This window comes from Poecilia latipinna, unplaced genomic scaffold (genome assembly GCF_001443285.1).
Source record: "Poecilia latipinna isolate Pla-1442-1.1 unplaced genomic scaffold, P_latipinna-1.0 Scaffold2072, whole genome shotgun sequence".
NCBI classification, from domain to species: domain Eukaryota; kingdom Metazoa; phylum Chordata; class Actinopteri; order Cyprinodontiformes; family Poeciliidae; genus Poecilia; species Poecilia latipinna.
Window position 1 is genome coordinate 24463 of NW_015114688.1, and position 27103 is coordinate 51565.

At 39.2% G+C, this 27103-nt stretch overlaps 2 protein-coding genes across 2 annotated transcripts in view; both read left to right on the forward strand.

Annotated features, from left to right (window-relative positions):
- Positions 1-2641, forward strand: part of LOC106936070 (hydrocephalus-inducing protein-like) — a 13347-nt gene extending 10706 nt beyond the window's left edge. Inside the window, exon 11 of the mRNA XM_015016858.1 lies at positions 2219-2641. Coding sequence (XP_014872344.1) covers positions 2219-2428 — 210 coding nt within the window. The 3' untranslated portion in view covers positions 2429-2641. The remainder of the gene's footprint in view (positions 1-2218) is intronic.
- A 1647-nt stretch (positions 2642-4288) lies between these two features.
- The window catches only part of LOC106936069 (N-terminal EF-hand calcium-binding protein 2-like), a 79239-nt gene continuing 56424 nt past the window's right edge, over positions 4289-27103 (forward strand). Inside the window, exons 1-2 of the mRNA XM_015016855.1 lie at positions 4289-4680; positions 9274-9298. Coding sequence (XP_014872341.1) covers positions 4354-4680; positions 9274-9298 — 352 coding nt within the window. The 5' untranslated portion in view covers positions 4289-4353. The remainder of the gene's footprint in view (positions 4681-9273; positions 9299-27103) is intronic.

Here is a 27103-nt window from a genome sequence, read left to right on the forward strand (position 1 = left end):
ATAAACACATCAACCAAAGCAAAATGGCATATGGTTCAATACCTTCTGACAGACAACCTGCAGCACATTTTTTCCTTATACCACATGTATACCTTGAATAAGTTAGACCAGTGACACCGGAATTAGCAAATCGAACCTCAAATAAAGCTTGAAATTCATATTGGCCAGGAAGGGCCACTTTATGGCTACAATGTAGTTTAACACTCTAAGTGTGAACACGTCGAGTGCTCTGGAGTACTCTGGACTAGAAGTAGTGCTACATAAGTAGACCATTTACCATGTGTTGTTCTGTCTCTCCTACAGAGTGATCGTCCTGATTTTATCGTGGACAAAACTGTCAGTGTTTTGGCCGGTTTTCCTTTAGGCTTAGAGGTGAAGGTGGATGTTCGTTTTGAGCCACATCAGCTGGGCGAGGTGAGAGGGCAGCTCACCTTGAACTCAGATATTGGCGGTGAATACATATTTCCTTTGCACGGAGTCTGCACCTTCCCAAGACCTCAGGGCCCATACAACATCAAAGGGGGCGGCAGCGTCTCCATCCCTTTCAAAAACGTGTTCCCGAAGACCACGGGTTTCTCTTTGAAGGTAAAATTCATGCAGAACCTAACAAGATTAAAGAGTAGAACAATAGATAGTTCCCCCTATCCAGTGTGTGAACAAATCAAAAGTTGGTTTATTTTTTGCATTATTTCTTGTACAAAAACCTAAAGATTCTGAAATTTCCCACTGATGGTCAACAAAATCTACCAGCAGCTTTTGTCTGCATCCAATAGCTCTACCACTTGTCCTCTCACATTGGAAAAAGGCATCTTTCTGCTGTTTAATCATTCATTTGTATTGTGTGTAGTTTTCTTTGGGATCAAACAGGCATTGTTAAGCTCATGGCTTTTTTTAGGCCCTGTTCAAACCAGGCACAAACATCCATCTCACCTAACCATCCATCCTTATTGTGTAGTGATTTAATGCCTGCAAGGTTAACAGGGGTGTTGTGTTTGCCCAATAGACGAGAGGGACATACTTTGAGCAGGTCATCAACCCTCAACATCTCTGTGTTTCTAGTAACATAGATGGATGGATTCTGATAGGACGAAAGCTGGCTACTAGAACTCTGATTCTGTTGGTTATTATTTGGATATTTGTAGAATATTAAATTTTTTATTATTAATGAGGCCATTCAAAGTAAGAGTAAAAATGATTTGCTGCTTAGACATGGTTTGCTTCTGTATTTCACCCCTATTATTGATTTACAGAAACATTAGAAAACATGCGGATTGTCTTCTTTGCTGCTCCTTGTTCTACGTCCAGGTTACATGTTAATATTTAGATACAATGGCTAAGCCTTTCAGAGATGACACTAACATTCGCAGATTATGGAAATTACCAGTTTTATTGCCACAGCTCTCAGCTTGACTCCCTTATGAGAATTTGCTCTTTGGTTCTGACATCCATCTGACCACTTTCTATTGCCTCTTGATTAGGGATGCTCGATCAGGTATTTTGCTGCCGATACCGATCACCCATGAGGGCCGATCACAGCCGATCACCGATCGGCGGTCCAACAGCGAGAGCAGAACCAGCATCTAACACCGCTAGCTCGTTGACTGAAATTATTTTTCCAAGTTATTTTTTTAGCTTTCTGACCATCATGCTCTTCCGAGTGAGTGTTGGTAGTTGTGTGCTGCTTTACTGGCCGCTCTGGATGTCTTGTTTTTCCTGCAGTGAGCCTTGATGTATCCAAACTCCGTCAAGTGCTTGTTTTGTAAATGTCATATATTAGATTTGTCGTGTTGACGCATTTTGACGTGTTTCAACCCCTGAGGTAATTTTCCACCGCAACACACAAACTTCCCCATTCACTTTTAGAACGTTATAGTTCCACATGACATCGCCTAGGATTTGTTGCCGCGTGCTTGTGCAGTGTGAGGGAAAGAGAAGATGAGCTGCACACGCAGGCTGCGAAGTGAGATACAGGTGATCAGTTTGTGTGATCGGCAACAAGAGACCGTGATCGACGATCACCGATTGTACACTTTTTCACGGAAATCGCCCGATAATGATTGGTGGCCGATCGATTGGCACACCTCTACTCTTGATAGGTTCTTCACACAGCACTACATTTTCTTTAACTTTTGCATATTTGACTTCAGTCAACAACTTACTCTCTTTTGCATTCACGTGTGAAAATTATGTAACTTAATGATATTTTTGTTGCTTCTAGGTTGACAATCCATGCTTTAATGTCAAAGAGATGGAGAACATACCCCCCAAAAAGTCACATAATATCATGGTGTCCTTTGAAGTTCCTTCCGGAGGGCATCCTGGACCATGGTTTGGGAAGTTGACTGTCTGGAGACAGAACCCAGAGGCCCGGAACAATGACATTTCATGGGTCTTTTACCTGAAGGGCCAGCGGCCTCAGTCTTCTTAGGGAAGCATAAAGAAAACACCCAAGCAGATAAAGTTCTAACCTTCTTCTTTTTTTCAAATTAGGTTATCTCTATCTTGTGAGTTGGGATGTTAGACTCTTTTGAAACTAAAATATAAATGTTGATGCCAAAAATATAGTATCCACAAGCTTTAATTATTTTGTTTGAAAATATATTCTTAAAAACCTGAATAAATGTTGCAGAAAAGCTCTTCCTGTTATTGCACTCTCATTTCCACATGGGGGCAATCATGTCAAGAGACTGGATTTGAATTCTGGTACTCCCTTGGTTCAACAAATGTGCCTCACTTGACTTTTCTGCTTTTTGGTCACTCCATTGGCTCAACAGCAGGACCTAATTCAACCAAATCAGTGCTGAGTTCTGTTAGACACGCGGCACATTGAAGCAAAGACTCACTACTCAATGGAAAGGGCAGAGCTGGGGGTGTCTCTCATTACTAAAGGTTAGACGTGTCACATCAGACATGCTCTACACACAAACCTCTAATGAGAAGCTGGAGTGACAGTTCAGGAGACACTCCTGTTTCCTGGATGAAGCAAAATCCTCTGATCCTCCCTTTGGGAAGAAGAACTTCCTGCTGTTGATGTTCAGAAGTAAAGAAATATTAATAAGATTGGACATTAAAACGGAGATAAAGCAATTCCTTATTGTACATCAGTTGTTGCTCTTGGACAAGATTCTCAAAGAAAGGGTATTACTTTTGTAGATAAAAGGATTTACTTCAGAAATGACTGAGAAAAGTATAAACCAAATAAATTATGAGTCAATCCTCAGAAAACATGGAATCTCGAGGAGAAATTCCTGCTAAATAACTAAAACACATTTAATATCAACTTGTAAACTTAATGAATCCATGGGGACCATTGTAATCGATGTTTATTATCTTGAGAGTAATTATCTGTTCATTTACCTTTTCCTGCATAAAACACAAGTTACTGCAATATAGTAAGAGCTATGCATACATGCAGTATATTAAAACTATAAAGTCCAACAAAATTAAGTAAGGCACTTACAGTTTTAACATTTAGCAATTTATTTAAAACATTTATCAAAGGTTCCTGATGGCACCTTTTAACCATTTTAGTCTGTTATTGAACTTCTGCTGGCTTCTCAAACTTTTGTCTTAAACAGGATGTTTCAGTCATGCCAATTTACATTATGGCAAACATTTAGACGCATTTAAAACTATAAAAAAAACAAACAAAAAAGGCAACAAAAAAACGTATTTCTTTTTACCAGACCTAGCAGGTGTATTGCAATAAACTAGAATATTAGGTAATACAGAGAGTGATATATTTCCAACTCTTAATAGAAGGGGGTTTAAATACATGAGTCTCAAACTACTGAGACATCTGTACTGTACATCATATGCACTTAACACTAGTGTGGTGCACTTTTTGTGTCTCTGCTCTTTGTCCAGCCTTTGTGACTTTAATTTCTATAGGAATTTTCTTTCATCTGAAAGGAGCTTTTATTAGCTGTAAGGCAGAATTGTCAGAAGAATCGACAGCAATGCTACGTGTCAGGCTATGTATAACTAATCTATTTAAAACACGTTTTATTTTTTTTTAAATGGATTAATTTGAAATATACTTTTAATCATACCCAAATCAGTTGCAATCCGCCTGCTCAAGTTATTGCTTTTAGAGATGAGTCTCGTAGGAGTTTATTGTTGCTTCACGGGTAGATGAAGTGATTTGTTGTGACTTAAATTACCAATAAATACGTTCTCCACACACACACACATTTGATTTTATTAAGATGTGGGATATAGCAGTTGGATGGGTGTGTTTTGGGGTGGGTGATGTAACAGGGGAAGTGTTGGATGGGTGGGGGGGGGGGGGAGGGGGGGGGGGCTTCTCTCTCACCCCCATAGAGCGCAGCATGAGCGCTCCGCAGCAAAAGGATGTGTGAGCAGGCAGCGCGTTACTGTAGGGACGGGGTCCACAAACTGCTCAACAAAGAACAAGCCAAACTTAGAGCCCAGGAAAGCCGCGAGCAGCCGAAACCCGTAGCCGGTCAGGACAGCGAGTCCGCGACGGCAGCGCAGTCCGGAAACAGCGGCGCCCAGCCCGGTGGAATCGACGGGCTCGTCCGCTGGATCGTCACCAAAATGAGCGACAACAAGAACATCTCCAGCCGGGAGTACGCCTCCAGCAAGGAGGAGGTGGCCGTGGCTCAGGAGCAGTTCTTCGCCCCGGAGCCACGGAGAGGCATCTCGGTTATCCTGGATGTGAGTATGAAGCTGCAGATTGGGGCGGATGGATGGGTGGGTGGATGAAGACATCCAGAGCGCGCTGCGCACTTACGCACCGACATGTTCTGAAGGCAGTGCCAGTTTGATTTCAGCCTGCATCCTTTTACTCAGTAACCCGAATAACAAACGGTTTCGGATGATTTAGCCTTAAACCCAAAGAAAAGAAAAAAAAAAAACTAATGGCAGACACTTTTGTCAAAGCAGCCACCATCAATGTTTATTTTAACCTTTAATTTAGTTGTTAAACATGTTGACGGCACAGACGTACCTCCGGTGAACTTATCAATACAGCCAAATTACATTTTTCTGATTCCATTTTTTTAATCCTCTGGAACTACGTGCAGCGTAAACCTGCCAGGAAGATAAAATAACTTTATGGTTCATAGCTGGTTGAAGTCTACAATCGGTGTATTTCTTTCCTTCAAAAACGTGTAATAACATGACACAAAAAGAGGCATCTCTTTTTATAACAGACTTTTTGCAGTCTTGTGTTACAAGACTGCAAAAAGTCTTGTAATTACATTACAAGACTGCAATGGAATTACAGTGAAATATATCCACAATATATTTCACTGCTCCTCAAGTAATTCTGACCTTTTTAACAACACTGCCTCGTTTTCAGCTCTTGGATTTGAGCTCCAATTACAGTGTTCTGCATTTGTTCCTTGGCTGGGAGCCACACACATTCTAGCTACAAACACTTTGCTCTGTTTAGGTTTTCATTGTGAACCTAAAGGTGCATCTCAAAACATTACAATACTGTGAAAAAGTTTAATATTTCAAGTCACTCATTTCAGAAAGTGAAACTCTTAAAGAGGCATAACAGACCGAAATATTTCATGTCTTTTTTCTTGTGTGTTGTAGCTATTTCCAATTTTTAATAATGTATTTATTCAGTATTTAGTTTAATTTTATTGATCTGAGCATGGCAGCTGCTGACACTCAGTTTGAATTCATTCTGTGACATTTATTCTCCAGTTTTCTGCATCACCTTTACTTCTGAAATGCTAATTGTTCTGCCATTTTCCCATACTATAGACTCCCAACATTATTATCATGGCAAAGTCTCACACCAAAGTAGTTTCCTTGTGGGTCCGTTTGCCCACAGCTTCATGCAGCATTTCTCCTCATTAAACCTGCTTCTTTGGTGGCTGCATTTATCCTCAATCTTCTTCTTAACCCTTCGTACCGTTCTTACTGTTTCTGAAATTTCTTTCATCTTTTCCCCTTTTCCTCACTTCCAATCATCCCTCTCTCATCAGAAGCATTTGTTATTAGTAGGGTTAGAAGATGCATCAATTTCCCTTCTGCCTTCCTTTTGCTGCCGTCTCCAATTTCTACATGTCTTTTTCTGCAGTTTTTCTGTGTCTCCATTGTAACTTTTCACAAACACATGCCACCTCCTCACTACAACACTTTTCTCCCTCCATCCAAAGCATCTCTGCCTTTAAACAGCTCCAGATCTGACTGCTTTCTGTGGAGCTGAGTGCGCCCCGGGGTGCAGCCGGGCAGCAGAACAATGCAGAGCAGCTTGTCGTTTGGAGTGTGGCTCTGCTCAGTGGTAATGAGCTTCGCTTTGGCCTTGTGGTTGAAAAAAATCTACCTCTTAATTTTAGAAATACTAATTGTGCGATGCCAAAGTGTCATAATTAGCTCCCATGTAATAATGACGCAAAATATAAACTCTAATTGTTGTTGTTTTGCGTCAGAAAATAGTTTTCTAGTATTTTGTAAAGACTATCATGAGAGTGGTGAGAGTATTTAATTTACTTGATTTACACACACACTAAGTCCTGAGTGTGTGTGTATTCGTGGTTGTTTGACTTGTTTGTCTTTGTGTTGCCCTGATGGACTATTCAGGTAATACCCCTTCTTACGCCACTCATCCTGCATGGATCAAGTGGTTGCAGAATGCTTGAATAAATGGATTTGACTCAAAGTATGTAAAAACTTTAATTTATAAGGAACAATGTCCTTCATTTACTTATTTGACAAAGATTAAAACATTTTAATATGTAAAATTTTATCCCAATCTACCACGAAATCCCAATGATTTGGGAATTTAGCTTAAATCATCAAATATTCTGCACTAAAAATATATTTTTATATCCCAACATTTAAACCACATGGCTCAGTGGCAGAGCACCATGCAGAGACTACAGTCCTCAAAGCTGTTGGTCCTGCACTATTTGCTTTATGTCTACCTCTGCTCTCTCTGCTCTTCTTCCTGCCTAGTACTGTTGAATTATAGCCACTACTGCCATTAAACAAAAAACCTTTAAAAAATAGAAATAACAAAGCTGAATTATTCGCATCAGATTAAACATAAATTACTCTTAAACGTCCCATCATGGTCCTGCAGTGTGTAAAAGTTTGACATCTGATTTGAGATTTTTCAGGTCTAGATAAAGAATGAAAAAGAAAATGAAGTTTGAAAAGTATCAATGTAGGTAAATACGTTCTTCTTTTATTTCCTCCTGTCTTCCTTCCTTCCATCTTCTCTTCCTTCATCCCTACTTTGTGCAAATTTCCTGTTTAAAGATTTAGCACTGTAAAAGATAAACCATGTATTCATAGTGAACTTTTAAAATGGCCTAAAAATTACTGATAATTCTGGAAAATTGAGTTTGAAAATTTGAACTCTGACATGGAAAATGTGTATGAAACCTTTTATTTATTTTAAAGGAACAGTTAATGATGATCTGGTTTGTTGCGATGCCTCGATTTTATTTTCGACTGCTCTTTTTCTTAGCTTGCCCTTTGCTGCCGCTCACTTTGTCTTTCCGTCTGCCCTCCTGTTCGTTATTCTGCTGCACTCCTCAGCAGGTACACTTCATATGGCTCTCAGAAAACACTGATGAAAGTAGCCGTTCTGACATTTTCAGATCCACAGTGGGAGGAATCCTTGGCTGAAGCTATAAATTAGCTTAATGTGGTGCACCACCCGCACACAGTACATAATCAGTCAGCTGTAGGTCAGTGAATTTGTCTGGTGAGTGTTTTATGCTCATGAACTTCAAGTCTAAGAGTTTCTCATATGCTAATAAGCAGCTGCCTCCTTTCAGGCCTTCTGACGGAGTCAAATAAAAAAAAATAAACACTAACTGGTTGATTGATGACCTACATGTTTTCTTATTGGCTTTATTTCCACTCAGTAGAATTTAAGTATTCTGTTAACATTGCAATAAAAAGGATTTCCTCTTGGGTGGCTTTCAAGGTAATAACAGTTGCCTGTGTTTACCAATTGGTGTATGAAGTATTTCTCTTTCTAAACAGCTCTAACATACATATTTTGTTTTCATGAGCTCTAATTAGTTAGCTACCTATTCATACACTATTTCAGTTCAGTTTTGTGAACTCTTTCTGCTCAAGAAAACTTGTTTTTAGAAGAAAACAGTTAATAATTGCACAGTACAGTTAATAATTGTCTTAGAATATACATTGTTATTCTTTGCACTGCACAGCTCGTGCATGCTGTAAAGCTACCATCAGGAATTTGAATTGAATATAACTTGGAATTTTTGCTTTTAAATTAACATGTTTTAAGGGGAACAAATGGTATAAAGTTACATTATTAGAAAACAATCAGGCAGAGGGAGTGTGGTACTATGGGGGATGTTATGTTGGGGAAACCATCAGTACTGCCATCTATCTGGATGCGGAGCCATGTTGATTCAATGGATATCTTGCACTCTGTGGCCTCTTTCAACAGAATAACGTAGTCTTGGTAAATCCAGTCCCTTGTTCCATGCTTCCCTTCATACAGAGAGTCTCAAGCCTTGGCTACTGAGAAACGATTGCTTCCTGGAGGTTTAGACTCTGCTTAAGTTTAAAATTTTACCTAATCTCTAACGTTTGGCCGTGATGTATGGAACGCGCCAGTTCCGCACTAAGAAGCTCTTTGAAAATTGCCTGCGCTATAAACAACCATTTTCCACTGTCAACCGAGAAGTGCTGAGGTTAAAGAGGAAGATATTTGGAATATTTGGCCAACACAGACTGAATGGCTTTGTTCACTTTCTCCATTGCCGATGATAAAACTACAGACAGACTACAATTCTAAAACAGTGCAGAAACTTATCGTCATCGTTCACAACTTGTCTTTCTGTTCTCTGATTGGCTCGGTAGAAAATCTACCAGAGGGAATCCAAGTCAGTGGGAGAAAACCTAGACTGTGCAGTGAAGCGAATAGTGAATCGAGAGAAATTGCATAGGAAGGTAACAGGCAGGGTATAAAGCAACCTACCACAAAACCAAAGCCAGTCAGGAATAGTTTGAGGAATGGTAAGTTGAGGGTTTGATGTGGCCTCCAAATTCTCTAGATGACAATCCAGTCAAGCATCTCATATCCTAGAGAACTTTTCTCTCCTGACATATTAGTGTCAGATAGCTTAACACAACTTCAGGGGTCTATTGGAGTTGATGTCTAGGTGGTTTAGGACTGTTTTGGTAGCAATCTATGAGTATTCACTGCAAAAAGTGGTTTAAAATTGACGCATTTGTATTTAGCACAATATTCACCACAGTTTTCTCTCCGACTAACTTTCCTCTCTTATCTTCTGTCCACAGATATTCAGAAGAGCCGACAAAGATGGTGAGTAAAATTGTAAACTAGTCATTTATTTTTGGCAGCTATAAACCAAAACACACTTGCCAATGTTGGATTCTGGTGGTTTTCTATTTAAAGTTAAGAAATGCAATTGGAAATGTGTTTGAATTTTGTGTTTCACATATTTTAGAAATGTTCCCAAGCAACAAAATAGCATGAAAACTCAAATTATATTTTATAAAGGCAAACATTTCTAAAATGTTAAAATATTAAGAAGTGGTTTGTATGATTAAAAGACCAATGTCTGCCTTATCATCAAGATTATGACTTAATGCAGTTTTATGAAACTCTTTAGACGTTTCTCTATGAACCTTTCACTTGTTTCCCAAAGAGCAATTAAAGCTGCTGTAGGTAAATTTATAAAAATGTGTTAGAAATGTGACTTTGTCCTGACAGTATAACATGAGACTGATGATCTCTGAAAACCAGCTCCTCTGGTTCCTCCCTGTGGTCCTACAGCCATCTGCAGAAATACACCGCTCAAAGTCAGGAAGAGGCTCTTAGCGAAGTCAATCAGGCAGATTTGTGTATGCACTGCTCAAACTCCCCCCACAGAGTGTTACAAACTCAAGATTTCCAGAGAAATGACCTAGCACCAGATTTAAACTGCATGTGTCTCTGTTTCACTTCAAACTCCAGCGGTGCTCAGAGAAGTGTGTGTGGAAATTTGTGATTGCACAAGATTGCCTATAAAAAAAAAAAAAAGGGATGATTGGTGTCATATAATATAGTGTACCTCTCAAATTTCAAATGTTATTCTGTCCGTTGCTCTCCCACTTCGTCTACATTGACAGACTCTCGTACTGCGACGTGAGAAAACTTGACTTAGTTTTCAGAATTAAATCCATGTGTACTTGCGCTGGCATCTGACAAGGAAATCTGTTTACTTACTTTCATTATTGACCATGCTTACTAGCATGCGCATTCACAGCTGGGGTAGTAACTGAACTGCAGCGGAGAGCAACGGTTAGGGTGTGGATGCGCTTACATGAGCTTGATTGACAGTCCACAGAGAAGATCACAATTTTCACAGATTGTTTCAAATTATACTGTCAGGACTTGGTGACAGTTTTAACAAATATATCAAAAACATTTTTTTAAATAAAAGTTGCCTACTGCAGTTTAACTAAAAACTTGCTTATCAAGTAAAGGTTGATGCATCTCAGATTAATGCTGGATTATTTTCTATTCTCTTTAAATCCGGATTTTACACCTTTACACTATTTCCTCCATAGTTTATTGCACACACTGTTTGAGAAACTGGATGCAAACTGATGAAAAAGCATCTAAGCTTAAAAGAAAAACCTTATTGACCTTCTGAGATTATCAATCAAGAATAACTTATAGAAACTGACAGAATGCCTGGCTTTTTTTGACAAAGCAAAGAGAGAGGGAAATGGGTTCTGCTTCAGTTCTGTCACGTGATTTTTTTGGTTGTTGAAAACTGTCTGCTGGGGGAGCTGCTGCAGCATCGTCCTATCATTTATCTTTGCATCCAGGGACACTGGAGGGTTTTCAGAGGGTGTTTTTTGTACAGTTTTGCCAGCAAGCAGCTTGTTTATATCCTTTGGCATGTGATAGTGTCTCTTCTTTTCCTGCCCATCCTGTTTTTATCCCTTTTTTCAACCTCTTCTTTCTTGTTCCTCTATTCACTAAACCCCAGAAAAAGCGTTTTACTGCAGCCAGATGGTCATTTATTCTTTAAATACGTGTTTGATTTTGCAAGTGTGGATGGAATTCTTTCCTTTTGCTGCACAGATCCCCAAGATTTATCTCTAAATAACATATCTGTGTCCAACCGGGAGGGTATAATTGGTCGTAGTCATCTGTCTCGGTGGAAGCCCGCTGCTTGAAGTTCGGCAAACAGAAATTATTCCCCCCCTTTTGTCATCCTTGCTGTGGATGACGCTCCCATCTCGCCGGGGGGTTTGATGTGATTGTGCTTCTGCATCTCCAACTCACAACATTTTAAATGCCTGCACCTAATTACCAACTTCTCTGATACAGAACGTTAGTCAGGACACATTTTCAATCCCGCTGATCACATTTTCTGAGAGCCGGCCTCTTGCATAAGGAGCTCTCACAAACGAGCTGTCGGGTTGTGTGAGACTTTTTGATAGCAGCCTCTCGGGGTGTTTCAGCAACTCAGTTCCAGGTGAAAAAAAAGAAAAAAAGTCTTTAAAAAGGCAGATGCAAGTATGTGTTTGCGAGGGATTGCTGTAGCATCAGATAGCAAAAGAGCCTTGGTGAGATACGATGATGGTTATTACAGGGAAAAGCTGTTATTTGATGCATAGTATGCAGGCTGGAGGGGGGGGGGGGGTCAGGGAAAATGAGCCGAGGAAGAGCTATTTTTACCCTTGTGCTCTTCTCTCCTGGGTGAGGACCGGGGAACTGTTTTAATGAGAGAGTGTGAGGGAAGGAAGATGCTAACAGGGAGAGGAGAGTTTGTTAAAAAAAAAGAGAGTTGTAGGGGTAAGATGGCGAGGAGATAAAGATGAGCGAGGGAGTAAGAGCCAGTATCATGTGTCGGGGTGAGAATTCAGGTGCACTTGGTCAAAGTCTGACTTCACATTCACTCTGCGTAACTCTAGGCTGCTGAAACTCCAAACCGAGGAGTGCGTTCGTGTGCGTGTGTGTGTATGTGTGTTCATGTCGATCAGAAATACAACCAGCAAATATGTCGTTGTGGAATAAATGCTCAACGTTGCTCGGTTATAGACTTATGCTTAGACTTGTAATACAGCGTACGTCTGGCACACATTTTTATGCAGCTGGTGGAGTTTTTATGTAACCAGTCAGTCTTTGAAATAGTTGCATCATTTTACAGCATTGTAGTTCACAGTACGAACAAGTGGCAGCAGCTGCAACAACAACACGTTTTCTGTAATCGCTGACATCATCTTCACATTAGGTTATACATTCTACTTTGTTTTTTTTTGTAAATTACTTAATTAAAACTTTGTGACTATATAATGACATTTTATCTGAGTTGATGCTTTTTTAAGCTGGAGTACCAGCCTATTTTAGTTTATTGCAGTATGTAACATTGTTTTTATTTTTTTACGAGATTGTTTTTTTCATCATTTTATCATTTCATTTGCAGCGAGTCTTGGGAGTCAGGTCATTGTGACTGATTAGATGTCTGAATGTTTCAAGGACACACTAAAATCTGTTTATCCATCAAGACTTTGATATTAAGGAGTTGCACTATGGGGAAAATGAAAGATGGATAAAGTTCATCCTTGAGGTTTTGTGTGTGTGTGTGTGTTCAGCGTCTCTCCAAATGTCAATTCAGTTAACTTCTTCTGAAAATCTGGAAATGAAAATGCAAATGAGCACATCAAAATACTTATCTAAATGTTAAAAAAGGGGCATGATAAAATATTTAATTGCAAGAAATGACAGATTAAATGTCAGATGTGTTGTGGTGTCTTCTTCATCTTTCGGGAAAAATATTTACCAAAACTTTCATTTTATAAATGTATACTCAAGTTCAGCATTTAGACATTTAATCTGTCTAAAAGCTGTTGATGAAAAACTTTAGCCTAATTTAATGCCGTAAAATAATTTTTATAGTTCATTTCCTCTTCTGGAAGTTCAACTGCTGTTAAAAAAAAAAAGAAGTCCATTAAGAGCATAAAACAGTGCTCCAAAATGATTTCTCCAAACTGTATGATAATAATAAAAGCAACTTTCAGTTGTCTGTGTCAGCTGGAAACAGTCTGACAAGACAATCAATGAAAACAGCTGTGCAGGTGAATCATCCCTACCTGGTCCAGTTCAGCGGCAGACCTGATATCATTATATATGCACATTTAATATTTTTTAAGCTGGTTTCCTCTCATTTGTGTATTTCAGCCATCTACTAATTATCACCTCAGTGTGTGACCTAAAGACAGAAGGCCAGCTGAGTTGATGGAGGCCTGTTTGTCCCTGGTTGTCGACACAGCACGCACAGTTACATGAATGAAACTGACCATCCTCCTTTGGCTTTCATTTCTGGATGATTTGTGCTTTGGATTTCTTCACAGTCTGGCTCATTGTATCTCATTGAAAAAGTCTAAAGCTGCATTCACACCAGCCCTGTTTAGTCCGCTTTAATCTAACTCTAGTTTGTTTATCTAGAAAGTCCAGTTTTTGTTTGGGGAGGTGTGAATGCACAAGCGAACTCTGGTCCACCTAAAAACCTAGGTTTCTGTTCGGCTGGAGTGAACTCTGGTGTGGTTCAAATGCGTACGGATACAAGCGGACCAGAGACCAAAAGCAGGAAGCGAACTATGACGCAATGCATGGCTCGTGGTCTTTTTCCAGAGACAAAAAAGAAATCCTACTACCACTAAAATCTGACGCTACTCCATTTTTGTTTACATTTTGTTGCGCTGGTCTTCTTCTGAGGTTTTTGTGTCAATTCCTTCAGTAGTTCTTGGTTCACCGCCCCCACAGGCGAGGAGGTGAACAGGTTTTTCAACCAGTTTGGACCGTTTGACACAGTGCAGTGTGAAAGAGAACTGCACCAACTGAAAATTCGTCAACAGTAGTAATTTTGGTCCCAAATTGAACCGAGTCTACCAGTCTATCACGCGTGAAAACACCCTTATTGAATTGTTAAGGGAGATTCTCAGTGGAACATCTCTTTCTTTAATTATATGAGTCATTTTTTTTTTTTGGATCAAAAAAATCCCCTTTTAACCTACTAGCCTCTATTGCTCTAGATATGGGACAGTGTCTGTGGTTTTGTGTGATGTGCTGTGTTCCAGTTACCTCAGAAATCAGAACTCTGAGTTGGGTTTGATGTCGCACCCAACGTAGCATTCCAGTTAACATAGACGATTTCAACATGACATCGCCCATAGACATTGTTCTCAGTAACTCTTATGGACATAATTTTAAGCTTTAGTTTTGTAGGTAAACTCCAGTTTTAATTTGTACAGTTTGTAGGAGCTACATGCAACAATGAATTCAGACACATATTCCACTACATCTTTGTATTGTTAATGTGAGGAGCGGCCATATTGAAATGGGAGTCAGCCTGGCAAGTCATAGCCGGGGGTAACAGGAGGTGCTCAGAGTTTACACAAATTTTTAACTCTAGATTTTTCTTTGTCCTTTTGGATAAAAGCTTCCTTCAGTAGAAATGACCCCTTGAACTGATACCTTGGCTTTTATTTGTTGGTCTTGTTTGTGAAATGGACTTTGGAAACATTTGCATTTGTGTGTATGATGATGAGGTGAACACAACAAGGAAATAATCAAACGTAACTTCTTTACTAAGAAACAGGCCATGTTTGCTTCAACAAATCACCCTCTTTTTCAGAAAAGGCTTAAAGTTAATACGTTTGATTTAGTTTCAATGACAGTAAACATCACATACAATCATCAGTTACCTTGTTAGCATTGTTGGACATTTTAATTCTTCTGTGGATTAGAGCAAAGCTATTAAAAACTGTTATTTTATAAAAGATTTTCTAACCAGAAGACTTATAAAAGTAGCTGAAATGACTGCAGCACCCAACAGAATGTGGGTGTGACTGTAGGCACAACGATAACCTTCAAACAGACGAAAATAGTCGCAGAGGTGAAGAGACTCAAGCAACAGAAGCTGCAGTGATGCAACAGTCTCTGCAGTATTTGAAGAGCAAGTGTAAATACACCAAGTGGAGGGAAGCAAAAGTTTGAGTGAACAGTGAGGAAAGGCGTCAGGGTGACCGGTGCTGTAAAGGTGAAGGCGGAGCAGATTGCTGATGGGTTTCAAGTGTTTGGTTTATTCAACAGAATGACAGTATAGCAAGACTGAGAGCTCTAGACATTTCCCAGAAGTAGTTAAAAATTTGGTAGACATACATTCTCACTATTTATATTTCTTGTTTTGATTGTTGTCAAAAATGGTTTTCTTCTAAAATGCCAAAACAATTTTTTTTTTTAAATGAACCACTATTGTAACTACCAGGAAGTAATTAACAAGCTTGTAAGGCTGTGTGTGAGCTTCCCTAACAGATGCACTTGGTATCAGCCAGCTGGTCCCTCGGTTTGGCACTTCATCTGCTTCTCATAAACCTGGCAGTTTGGACTAATGGCTCCAGAAAAGTGCTGACTGAGTTTTGAGTTCAGGCTGTTTGGGAGTAGTTTGATTGGGACACGACGACAAGCAAATCCCTGAGTGCTGTACACCTTTCATTTTAAGGCAGACTTTCAGTGTAGAGATATGTCATGAAATCATTTTTGTTCTTCCCGTTTGCCACTGCAAAGTTGTCACGCTTTTTTCATAGTTTTTCTAGTCCTGTGGCTTATAGTCAGGTTCAATTTGTACATGTTTTATTTCTTTTTCCTTTTTATGACCTTTTTTTTTAACTGTTGCTTTAAATGTTAATATTGACGGACATGAGCAAAGGAGTAAAGATTGCTGTCTGCAGCTACAAGGAAAGCTAATCGTTGGCCAAAAGCAAGATGGCCAGAGTTGGAGGAACGTTTCCACATATGGGTTCTTAAACAACGTGGTGCCAGGAGAGGCTTGTGAGGGATGCGGTGACGTCTCCACGCCCAGGTAGTTGTCATGGAGATGAATATGAATTACTTTGCAGCCATTTTGTGTTATCGCTTCGCGTATTGCAACCATCTCTGTCGCATTTGATAAATTCAAAATAAACGTGACTGTTTTTTTGTTTTTTTTCCTTCTTCGTGACATTTTTTCACTGATATTCCAGAGTCACTTATAGTCTGGAAATATAAAACCATTATGTGTTTTCATGCTAATGAGTTGCTAATTACCATGAAACGGTCAGTTGAAATGACTGGAGTGATTGTCAAAATGAGATATCTGCATAACGTGCTGAGAGTTCGTTTTCATTTTGAAAAATGTTCCTGTGACTATTCACCTACTGGAACATTAGCTTTGTCTGCTGGCAGTTCTGCTGGTCTTCAGTCAGATCGGTGTCATGTGTATCTAATTACCTGCAGTCTTTAATCACAGTACAATGCCGCTAACAAGTCCCACAGAGGCAAGAGAGACAGATGAGCTGGATGGAAAAATAGCTCCGTCAGAGTCACAAGGAGGAAAGTCTGAAAAATTAGCTCTGAAGAAAACTAAAAAAAAAGTACCATAGCATTGGCACTACTGTGCTATTAAGAGAGTTATTTGCATTCAATATCGTCTGGTATTTCTGGTGTCGTCTATTCCATAATTTTCTGCTTGTGCTGATAAAACAAAGATACTTCCACAATGTTAGCTCTGCTACTTTTTTTATTATTGAAAGAAACGGCCTGTCAGGTCAAGGCCGTTTGTCATTGTCATTAAAACATCAAAAAGAAGATGAACAGGGGTGTCAAATATGGAGGTAGTCATTGACCTTGTAGGCACTCCACTTGCATATGTGAACGTCATGTGGAGAAAAGTCAAGGCTGACCTAACTTAAATATAAATTATGATTAAAAGGTCAACATCTTAACAGGGCAGATGTGATGGAAAAAGGGTGGAAAAATGTTTCTGAACAGGTTGTGTAAGAGACCGTGACAGCAGGCAAATAGAGGAGGATTGCTGTCCCGGTCTTCTGGATTTGGATCAAAGGCCGAACGTTAAGACGCTCTTTGAAGACGTTTTTCCTCACCTGGTGTTTTCTGCCCTTCACTGTGTTGGGATCAGACCTACAATAAAAAAAAAAAAAAAAAAAAAAAGGTTTTGGTGAGTTCAGTTAGTTGGATATAAAACACCCTAATATGATATAGATGCATTTCACAAAGTAATATTTTGAATCCTTATTTGTGCTGAGTTTATTGATTTCTAGAAGATGGGAATACCACAAAAGTGTTACAAAAATGTTTTGTTATGGTCTATTCAGTCATGAAGAAAACTACAGATACTTTTTCCTGCAGACAGTGAGTGATTTCCTCCGCTTACAGGACAAACCACAAAAGTTTATCCACTTACAGGATAAACCACAAAAGGCTGTCACAGAAGAAGCTGTTAGTGCGACATCCAAACAAATTAATGGAAGGAAAAGGTTTAGTTAATGAAGGTGCACAAGAAATGGGGGTTGGGGTAACTACAGCTGGGAAAACCCATTCCTTTAGGGAAGAATCCAAAGACCTGAATCTTGAGGCTGCGCTTTATGAGCCACCACACAGGAGGAATCCGGTACATGAACTACAACCCTTGGGTAAAGCTTCTCCTGAACCAGAGACAACAAAAGTGTCTTACCTGGATTAAGAAGAAAATGTTCTTTGGATGGAAGTAAATTTTGTTTTTATTTAAAAACCAGACTCTGGAGGAAGAAAGCAGAGAGGCACAATCGATGTTGTTTCAGGTCCAGTGAGAAGGTTCTGCTGTCAGAGCAGACCCATGATGTCTGCTGGTGATGGTTCACTGCTGACAAACTTTATGGAGATGCTTAATTCATTTCCCCCCAGGACTTGGTGCCTGCTCACTCTGCCAAAAGTACCAGTAGCTGGTTTAATGACCAATTTGGCCAGCAGACCGGTCTGACCTAAGCCCCAGTGAGAATCTATAGATTATTGTCAAGAGGAAAATGAAACGAAGCCAACAATGGAGACAAGCTGAAAAATGCTATTAAATCCTTTCCAAAACTTGCTGAACACCTCAGCAGAACCACAGACTGATTGCCTCCATGTCACTCAGCACTGGTAAAGTAATTCATGCAAAACAAACCCCAACCAAGCAATAAGTGCACATATTGTACAGTGCAGGAGCATAATTTAAAAGACTTGGTAACACTTTATTTGAAAGGGTGTGCATAAGACTGACATGACACTGTCATAAGCATGAAACATCTGCTACCAACTTTGCATAATTTTGTAAATTATGATAATTTAATGCAAAGTTGCCATTTTTAATGAAGTTTCAGTGCAACATTTAGAGCAACTTTGCATTAAAAGTGTCATTATTTACCGAATGACACTTCATGACAACATTCATAAAGACTTCTTTATGTTCATGACAGATGATATGTCATGTTTATGACAGTGTCATATCAGTCTTATGCACACCCCTTCAAATGAAGTGTTGCCAAAGACTTTCTGCATTTAATGTAGCTTTTTCATAACATTGACATTTTCTTAATTTTCATCAACTGTAAGCTATAGCATTGATAAAGACAAATCTGTGAAACACGTCACTGTTTCCAGAGAATTAGCTTCATTTTTAAAATTGAATTGCTGAAATTAGTTTTTAAAAAAATATTCACCTGGAACTGGAGAGGATATTCAGTGGATTAGGTCAAAATCAGTTCCTTGTTTTCACTGAAAAAAGGTCTGTGGCTCAATATTTAGAAAAAAGCTAATGCAACCTACATATAATTCAAAATCTTTTAAAGTTTTATTATATTTTTCATCGGTTTGTCTCATTGTGATGTGGGCAGGGGCTGCCCAAAAAGTTCAAATTTGCATTATAAAGCTTTTGCACTGCACCAGCTGTCAAGCATGGTGGTGGTGGCATGATTCTGAGAGTCTGTTTTTCTGCAAGTGGTACTTAGTGCACTGCACATAGTCGTGGGAATAATACTGCTTTAGTGTCATTAAAAAACACTAAAGGTGTCATCATTTTTGTGGGTTCAACATATAATTTAAAGCCCAAAATTAACGGCTTTCATGACATTTATGCCTCAGGGCATAACGTTTACACACCCAGACTGAAATTTGTTGCTCAAATTATTTATAACGTCTGTTTTATTCTTCAGACCTGGAAGTAAATGTTTTCATCATCCTTCCAGATCTTCTGCAAAATGTAGTTGAATAAACGTGTTTCCTGAGAGAGAGAGACATATTTCCGACATTTTCTTTCAATACATTTTGAGGTTATGGATTGAAGCTTAATTTGTAGACATGTCTGCTGGGTAGAACGACTGCTCGGGTTCTGGAAAAGGCGGGGATCGCCATGGCAACACGATAGCTCTCATATATTCCATCATGGCTGCCCTTGGGACTCTGTAGTTTTAGCAGCTGTATATTTAAGGTGTGCGCTTCCTTTAGAGTCCTGGCATAGAGAGAGTTTCAACCGTTTCTTTAGGTTTGCAGGTAGCTGCTAAACAAAAAAAAAAAAACTAGGAAGGACTCCGGTTAGTCCTGCTACGCAAGAAGTTGAAATGTGCCAACTTTTTACTTGTGAGGTTGGCATTGATATTTGTGAAGAAATATATCAGAGCTGCCTGTGGGAATGCAGTCCATTTGGACTTGTCGGTTCTCTCATCTTCTCTCAGCTATCTATACCTTCCTTCTAAAAGTCTGTTTAAGCTTTTCTCCTCACTGTGACAGAAAAATAAGAGAAGAGAACAGCTCGCCTACAGTAACCCTTTAATTTTAATCAAACTTAAACTATCAGAATCTGAAAATCGACTTCTTTTTGTTTGTAAAAACTGCCTTTTATCACTTTCTTTTAAACTTTCCCTCATTTTTATAAAACATTTTTCAAGTACTTGAACTAGAGACTGCTGCCGAACAAATTTTGGGCAAGAAAAAAAAAAAAAAAAAAGATAAGAACTAAAAGCCCAAAGAAATTGAGTATAAACAAGCAATCATGAACAAAGCACTTTAATCAGTCCAATCAGATTCTCTGCTTTATTGCTGGAAATATGAGAGGCAATCATCGATTCGCTGATGTGACCTTTTCAACCAGCTCGCCCCCTCACACGCACATGCTCTCTTGAAACCCTCTTGAGAAACTGAACAAACAAGCAGTGATGAGATCAGGGCGGCGTTGCGCCCCGAATAGATTACGCCGAATTATTCTGCAGGCTGCCGTTTATTATGTGGGTGTTTATGTGTACCCGAGGGTTAGTTGATAAGGGAAGCACTGAGTGAAAAGTATTATGAAGTTTTTGTATTTATTAAACAAAAAGATGGGGAATCGAACAGATTTCTAGTCATAAGTAGATTTTTTTTTATTTTTTTTTATCTTTATCTGTAGCTGGACTTATAAAAGGTTTTTGTTTGGGTTTTTTTCTCCACTGGTGGGGCTGAATCATGACTCAACACAATGACAGTGTTAGTTTAGGATGGAAAATGGACCCTGATAGTTTACAGTCCCTTAACTGTTCAGATTTCTGTTTAGTTAGTATCCAAATAGTAGGACGACAGTTTAACACTCAATCAACCAGAAGGGCAACCAGTTTGTTTCTTCGTTTAGGTTCCCTTTGTGGGCGTCAGTCCATCCTAGGCATGATAAAGAATATCACACTCCAAAGTTAAACGGCATCTAATAATAATTTCATTGAGTTCTTCTGTAAATCCATAGTTCTCAAACTGTGCTAGAAGCACAAGTTGTGGTAGTTTTGAAACCTTTAGTGGTACTCAACATCTTTGCATTAATTTCTTTATAAACATGGACATATGCAGTGTATTTTTGATCGCATTGATTTTTGTTTAATCAGGACCCGATCAAAAGAGTTGTGGAGAACAATTCTTGAACTCTCCATATGAACCACAGCAGATAACAGTCAACCAGGAACTTATTTTCTACTAAATAATGACATTCATACTTGGATATTAACAATATCTAACAAGTTTGACAACCAGTGAGATTTGCTAACTAATAATCAACTGCTATTAGAAAATTAGTGCCGATATTTTTCTGTTCTGCAGTGAGGATATAGGAAGTTTATCTGGATGTTTCTTTAGTTGGATAAACATAAGTGCTGTCATCAAGTCAAGTCTTTTCCAGCTATGACTTATTGCTAAATCAGAGCTTTAACTCTCACTTAAGGCTCTTGAGAAGGTTAGTCATGCTTGTCTGACCACTCTTGTAGACTATTCTCATTCTTTATATATGGTTAAATGAATCATCCTTGAAGCTTTTGCAAATGGTTCAGAAGCTGCTATGGCTGTGGGTTGTGTTTAACCCCTGCGTCACCACAGCCACCCCACAAGAGAAGAATTATGGAAATTTCTTTCCACTGGCCTTTGAATGAATATGAGACATTAAATAGGTCTTAGACGTGGACTTGCTGGTGTTCTCCAGATCCACGTTCCTTCAGGATTTTCTACTAGAAGACAGAATTCATGTTTCCATCCTGAAGAAGCAAAGCAAGCCTGGATTATAACCCACAATGTTGGATTATCTGTGTGAGATTTTTTTTTTTGCCTGAAATGCTGTTTTTTTGGGGGGGGGAATCACAATTCTATATTTTCTCTATTTGTGGACAGTGACTAGTATTTTTTTTTTAAAACCCAAAGTCCCAAAGCATTGTAAAAGTCTTTGTGACCCTTTCCAGACTCTTGAAGGAATGATAGTTTGATTTGTTCTCAAATTATTTCAGATTTTTTATTTTTTTATTTTTTTTGCTGCTCCTTCATATCTTTTAGCCTACTTCATGCTGTCAAATAGGTTATATTTAAGAGTTTCCATGATTCTACAGGTCCGGCAGTAATCCTGGTTGCATACTGTGAAACAGAAATCACCTTTCCAAAATTTGAGATCAATCTGTTAATTCATGATTTAATAATTGGTGGTGGTTCTCATTGGGAGCATGTTAGTTTGGAAACTTTAGCAGACTTTCACTTGTGCGAACGCAGCTCCGCCAGACGAAAGGTGGAGTTGACTCTCATTTTGAACAAAACCTGACGTATTTGTTCCTCCATGGGCTCTACACTATATTGGGAAGGAACCAGTCGGTAGCTGCTGAAGCTCAACTTGCTTCTGTGTTTATTGAGCAGCGGCGGTGGCTGGGAGCCGCCACTCTGAATCTGTGCTATGCACTGTGGTTTGTCTGTTCACGCTGTCTGTGTGCTTCGTTGGAAGAGTGGGGGTCTTCTGCTGTGAGCTTTAAAGCAACAGGGGCACTTAAGGCATGACATTTATGTGCCGTATAATTAACACAGTGGCCTTGCTGGGTGTGTCTGAATTAATGTGTCATCTGCATAATAACTTGCTCTAAAGGTCTCTTCGTTATTTAGTCTGTTTATTGATCGCTTTCCTTTCAATTGTTGGACTTCTCTGAATTTATTGCTCAGGTAAAGCTTGTTATTCACCTGCATGTAGACATGCATTTCATAACCAGAAGTTTACTCCGTTTTTCTAGTTGCGTTTTACCAACGGAGTGATCAAGGGGGGAATCCAGACATGTTCTGTAATAAGGCCCCAAGCCTTTTTCTCTTAACAAGAATACACAAACCTCAGTAACATCTCAGTTGCCCCTGGTTACAGCATACCTCTGTTCTCCTCCCATGAGGCTTAATGACCTGCTGTTGCCATGACACCAAAGTTAACCCCCTAAAGTCCCTCCCCCGCCCCCCCCCTCCCAGAAGCATTCCTGTGCAGCTGTTTCCCTCAGTTTCTGCTTTGCACTCAGGTGTCGCCTACCAGCTGAGCTCAGTGAAGGGACTGTTGGTTTGTTCTAGTCTAACAGATATCATCTTTTGTGCCAGAGTAGCTTAGTTTGCTTCAACAGTGGTGTGTTCAACTCGCAGTCTCCTCGTTATGAACTGCATTGATGCTGATGGTTTTGCTCGTCCACTGGGGAAATGGGGTGAACTTTTTTCTTTTTTTTTTTCTTTTTCCTTCAGGCAAGTGTAACACAAAGTGCTTTGCAGGAGTTAAAAAACAGAAACAGGCAGAGAACGCAACGGAGACAGACAAACATTGGAAATGATCAAATGAAGTAAACATTCAGACTTGGACAAAACAAACAAGATGTGCGTGTTATTTTATATGCACATAAACGGGCGTTTAATCAACAGATGCACATTGCACACTGCCACATTGCTTTGTCCCCTGATTGGTTTGGTTTTTTTTGTTAGTTTTGCAAGGCATTGCATGTCAGAACAAAACTGAGTGCCTGATGAAGTGTTTCTTGTCAGAACAGTAGATCTTCTGAGTGACAGAAGAGAGTCTCCTCTGCATCCAACAGAGCCATTTGCCTCATATTTGAATAGTATTTTCCCTCATTGTTCCCCCTCACACGTGCAGTCTCACCTCTGTTCCCGTATCTCAGCTGCTTCTGTATTTCTGACACACTCCACTGATTTTTCCTGTCGAGTTACATTTGATGTCCACCGCGCAGATGGCATCTAGTACAGCATCTGTTGCTAATAAACAGACACTCCTACTTTACCACTCACAAAAGTGTTTTTCCAAAACCCTGATGACCGACAGAAGTTGCTTCCCCAACACGAATGGATGATTTTTTGCTTCTGCTGCAGCTTTGTTTGCAGTTAGTCTCAGTTATGTGAGATTCTGTGAAAAAAAAAAAACTGCTTCAGTACATTTTGTAGGAGCTCAAAATTGTTAAAAGCTAAAATTATGGCTTATTAAAATGTGTCTGGGTTTGGAAAGCGCACCTTTGTGGGGGGAAAATAAAACATGTTATGAATCAAAATCCATCATACTACATGACTTGACAAACTCCCACTTTTCAAACCTGTTAAATTCTTTAAATTGTCAAATAAAATGAATAAAGCAAAATTATTCTTAAAGCGAGTTGCAGCATCCTTATTTAGCCACTGATAGATATGATATTTGCTGGCTATGTTATTGAGCTGATCTTTTTTCCTGAGAAAAAGTTTGAATGCCGTCTGCACTGAGCATCGATGCATTATCATCCTGAAATAATTACTTTGTTACCAAGCCTGCTTTAGATTGGAATGAGAAAATGTTCTCTGGTGGTCATCCTGGCCATCTGCCCCTCTACCTGACCTGCAAAACCTTTTTTTCAGAAACCCAAACTTCTTTTTTTATCAGGCCTTTGGTTGTGTGTGTTTCCACAGAGGCGTCTAAAATCCTTACACAGTTCAACATCGTTCAGGGCTGATGTAAGACCAGCTTGAGAAAAACATGACTTCCTGTGTGGACAGCAGTCTCTCAGCCAGGTGAACCAATCCACCTCCGGCAGCATGCAGGCGTTTCACATATTTATGAATTTATCTATAATAACCCAAACAGGGGTGTAGAGTTGGAGCTAGTCCATTTTTAAACGTTTTAAGAAATACTTTGCAAATCAGGGAGGTGTTTATTTTGTTTTTGAAAACCTATAGGAGTTCAAAGGTCTTAAAAAAAACTATACATTTACATAACAGCAATACCCTAAAAACTTTAGAGCGGCAGTTTTGATTTATGGTTTAATATCCTTTATTTCAGTGAGAGCTATGCAGGCTTTGTTTGATAAATGAGTTCTGTTTTTATAAGGGCCGGTGTAACATAAAGCAATTGCATGCAAACATCACAGCCGTAACTGGAGGCAACATTTAAAATGTTTTCATGTGTGCATGGAAACATGGCTCAGAGATGTTTGCACACTGAACCAGAATCCTTCCTTTCTTATCTACAGCTAAACTCACCATCAGACCGAAGATGTTTTTTTTTTTTTTTTTATGAAATTTGATAAAGACAGTGTTTTCCTATTGTTTTGTGCTGTCAAGAAAAGTAGTTTTCATATTTTAAACAAGTGTTTTGTTGTGTACCTGAATGTCAAAGGACATCTGGCAAAGCAACTGGTCAAGTAGTTTTAGAATGAAGATTAATTTCTCAGTCAATAATCTACTAAAGACTGAATGGAAAACAATAACTCTGATTTAGAGAGTTAATATTGAAATCAAGTTGTTAAGGTCAAACATACCTCCTGTTATCTGAATATTAGTTTACTTAAAAGTTCTTCTGTTGAGGTTAGGTATTTAATTATTTTGGAAGTTCATTTAATAACTTGTTCAAAGCCAAAGACGTCTAAGACTAACTTTGTCTCGTGTCTTAATGCACACAGTGTCCCCATTTCGAGAGGTGAGCTTATTGTTTTGAAATGGTTTAGTTTGTCTAAACGAAATCCATTTTATCTAAATGAGAAGTGAAAGGTTGAAATCAAGGGTTGATTCAGGCTGCGTCTTGAAAGCCACTCATTGTACAGAAAACATAACCTTGTAATTCATAATCTGGTTTATTGGCTTTCACTCAGCCTCAGGAGACAACAGAACTGGATAATTGTATTTACCAAGCTAAACAGGTTCCTTCTAATTTGAGTGCAATGGATGGAGCAGGAGACGGAAAGATTGATCGGGTCTTGCCTGGAGCTGTAAGGGCTTTACGCCGGTATTTGGTTGTGAAGACGGACTGTGAAACGCTAAGCTCTGAATTTACTGATCCTGTCATGATGTGTGGTTGAGGAGAGCGGTGAGAGAGACGCCGGGAATCCCAGGTAGTCATGATAAGAGATAATTTAATGATAAACCAGGAGGGACAACAGAAAATCACTGGCAGCACAGGAACAGACACAGACGTGAGACACGACGAGGATCCGACACAGACAAAGACAACAGGTGGGGTTAAATACACAGGGAAGGTAATCAGGGAACGGGATACAGCTGGGAGCAATCAACAGGGAAGACAGATTCACAGGGGAAACTGGACTAACAGAAAAACTACACAGAAAACACAGATCCTAACAGATCCATCTGCATCCTAAGCCTGGGCTGTAGTTATGAGAGCCGGATCAGGACTGAAAGTACCAGGTTCAGGATAAACGAGGCTGAAATGAGAGTTGGATGGTCTGGGCTTTGCCTTGGAGAAGAGGTGAAGAGGTTTGTCGTTCGAGAGAAGGAAACGTAGTGAGATTATTTGGAATTTGATTAGAAGGCCTCCAGAAAAGCTTCCTTGATGGTTTTCTGTTGGAGCAGAGCCTTAAGCAAAACCCAAAACTCACTTTAAGGAGTAGAAAACATTATTTATTTTTTTATTTTTTTATTTTTACCTCCAAATATCGGATGAGGTTTGATTCTCTAGTTGCCTCCCTATTCTTTTTTTTTCTCTTTTTAACAAAACAGGTGGTGTCTTTTCGAATTCAATAAAGGAAAACTTTGAAGTTCTTTAATTAAGTAATTATTAATGAATTCAGTTTGGTTTTTCATTAGATCTGACATGCAAGTTGAAGGTTTGGGAGAAGCTGATATTTGGGATAAGTCAGAAAGCGCAACTAAATGAAAACAGTCCAAACACAGATCAGGTTCACACTTACATTCAGTGCTTACATTCAGTGCTCGAGAGGAGGCCGACAATTATTTAATCAATTTTATTTATGTAGAATCCCTTAAGGCCATTTCTGCTGAGAGTTGCTGGGACGGATGGCTCAACAGAACGTATGAGTTTGGCAGCTGCACCGAAAATAAACTTTGGATTATTCCTATCCTCTTCTATTAAATATGAAAAGTATGCTGTCGTAGCGTGGCCTGGTGTAATCTCAAGACACTTCAAAAGACAAACAGATCGCATTTAGATACAGAAGTACATAAGTCCAGTCGTAGAAACAGATTCAAATTTGGTTACATGCGTTCCAATTCACTTCTGTCAAATTTAATTTATACTGAAAGTTGGTAAGTCAAAGTTATCTCAGGAACACCATTTGACTGTATCAAAACAACTTACTTCAATTACTCATTCTAAGCAAAATGGTCATCATTCCCTAAATGCTTATCAGGCTGCTGAGGCTTCAGTGCATTGATATTAAAAACAGACGACTGACACAAAATGGGGAAAAGAATATTGTTTAATGTCCCAATGCTCCATTTTCTTCCTCTAAACACCAGTATCTTGTAAAAAAAAAATGAGTTGTGGACATTATAAGTATATCACTGGCTAAAGTTGCTGGAACTGAAACTAAAGCATGGAAATCAACCACAAAGGACTGATTGAAGCAGAGGGAGGCCGCTGCCGATGCTGGGATCTGCTACATAGGTCGTCCTCACAGGTGCCTCCATTATCTGCCATCAGAGGGGATTATTCATCATTAGGATAGAGCCACACAGTCACTCCTGAACTTTACAGATACACATCATCTTCACTTGTATTGTGCTGTGAGCAGCCAC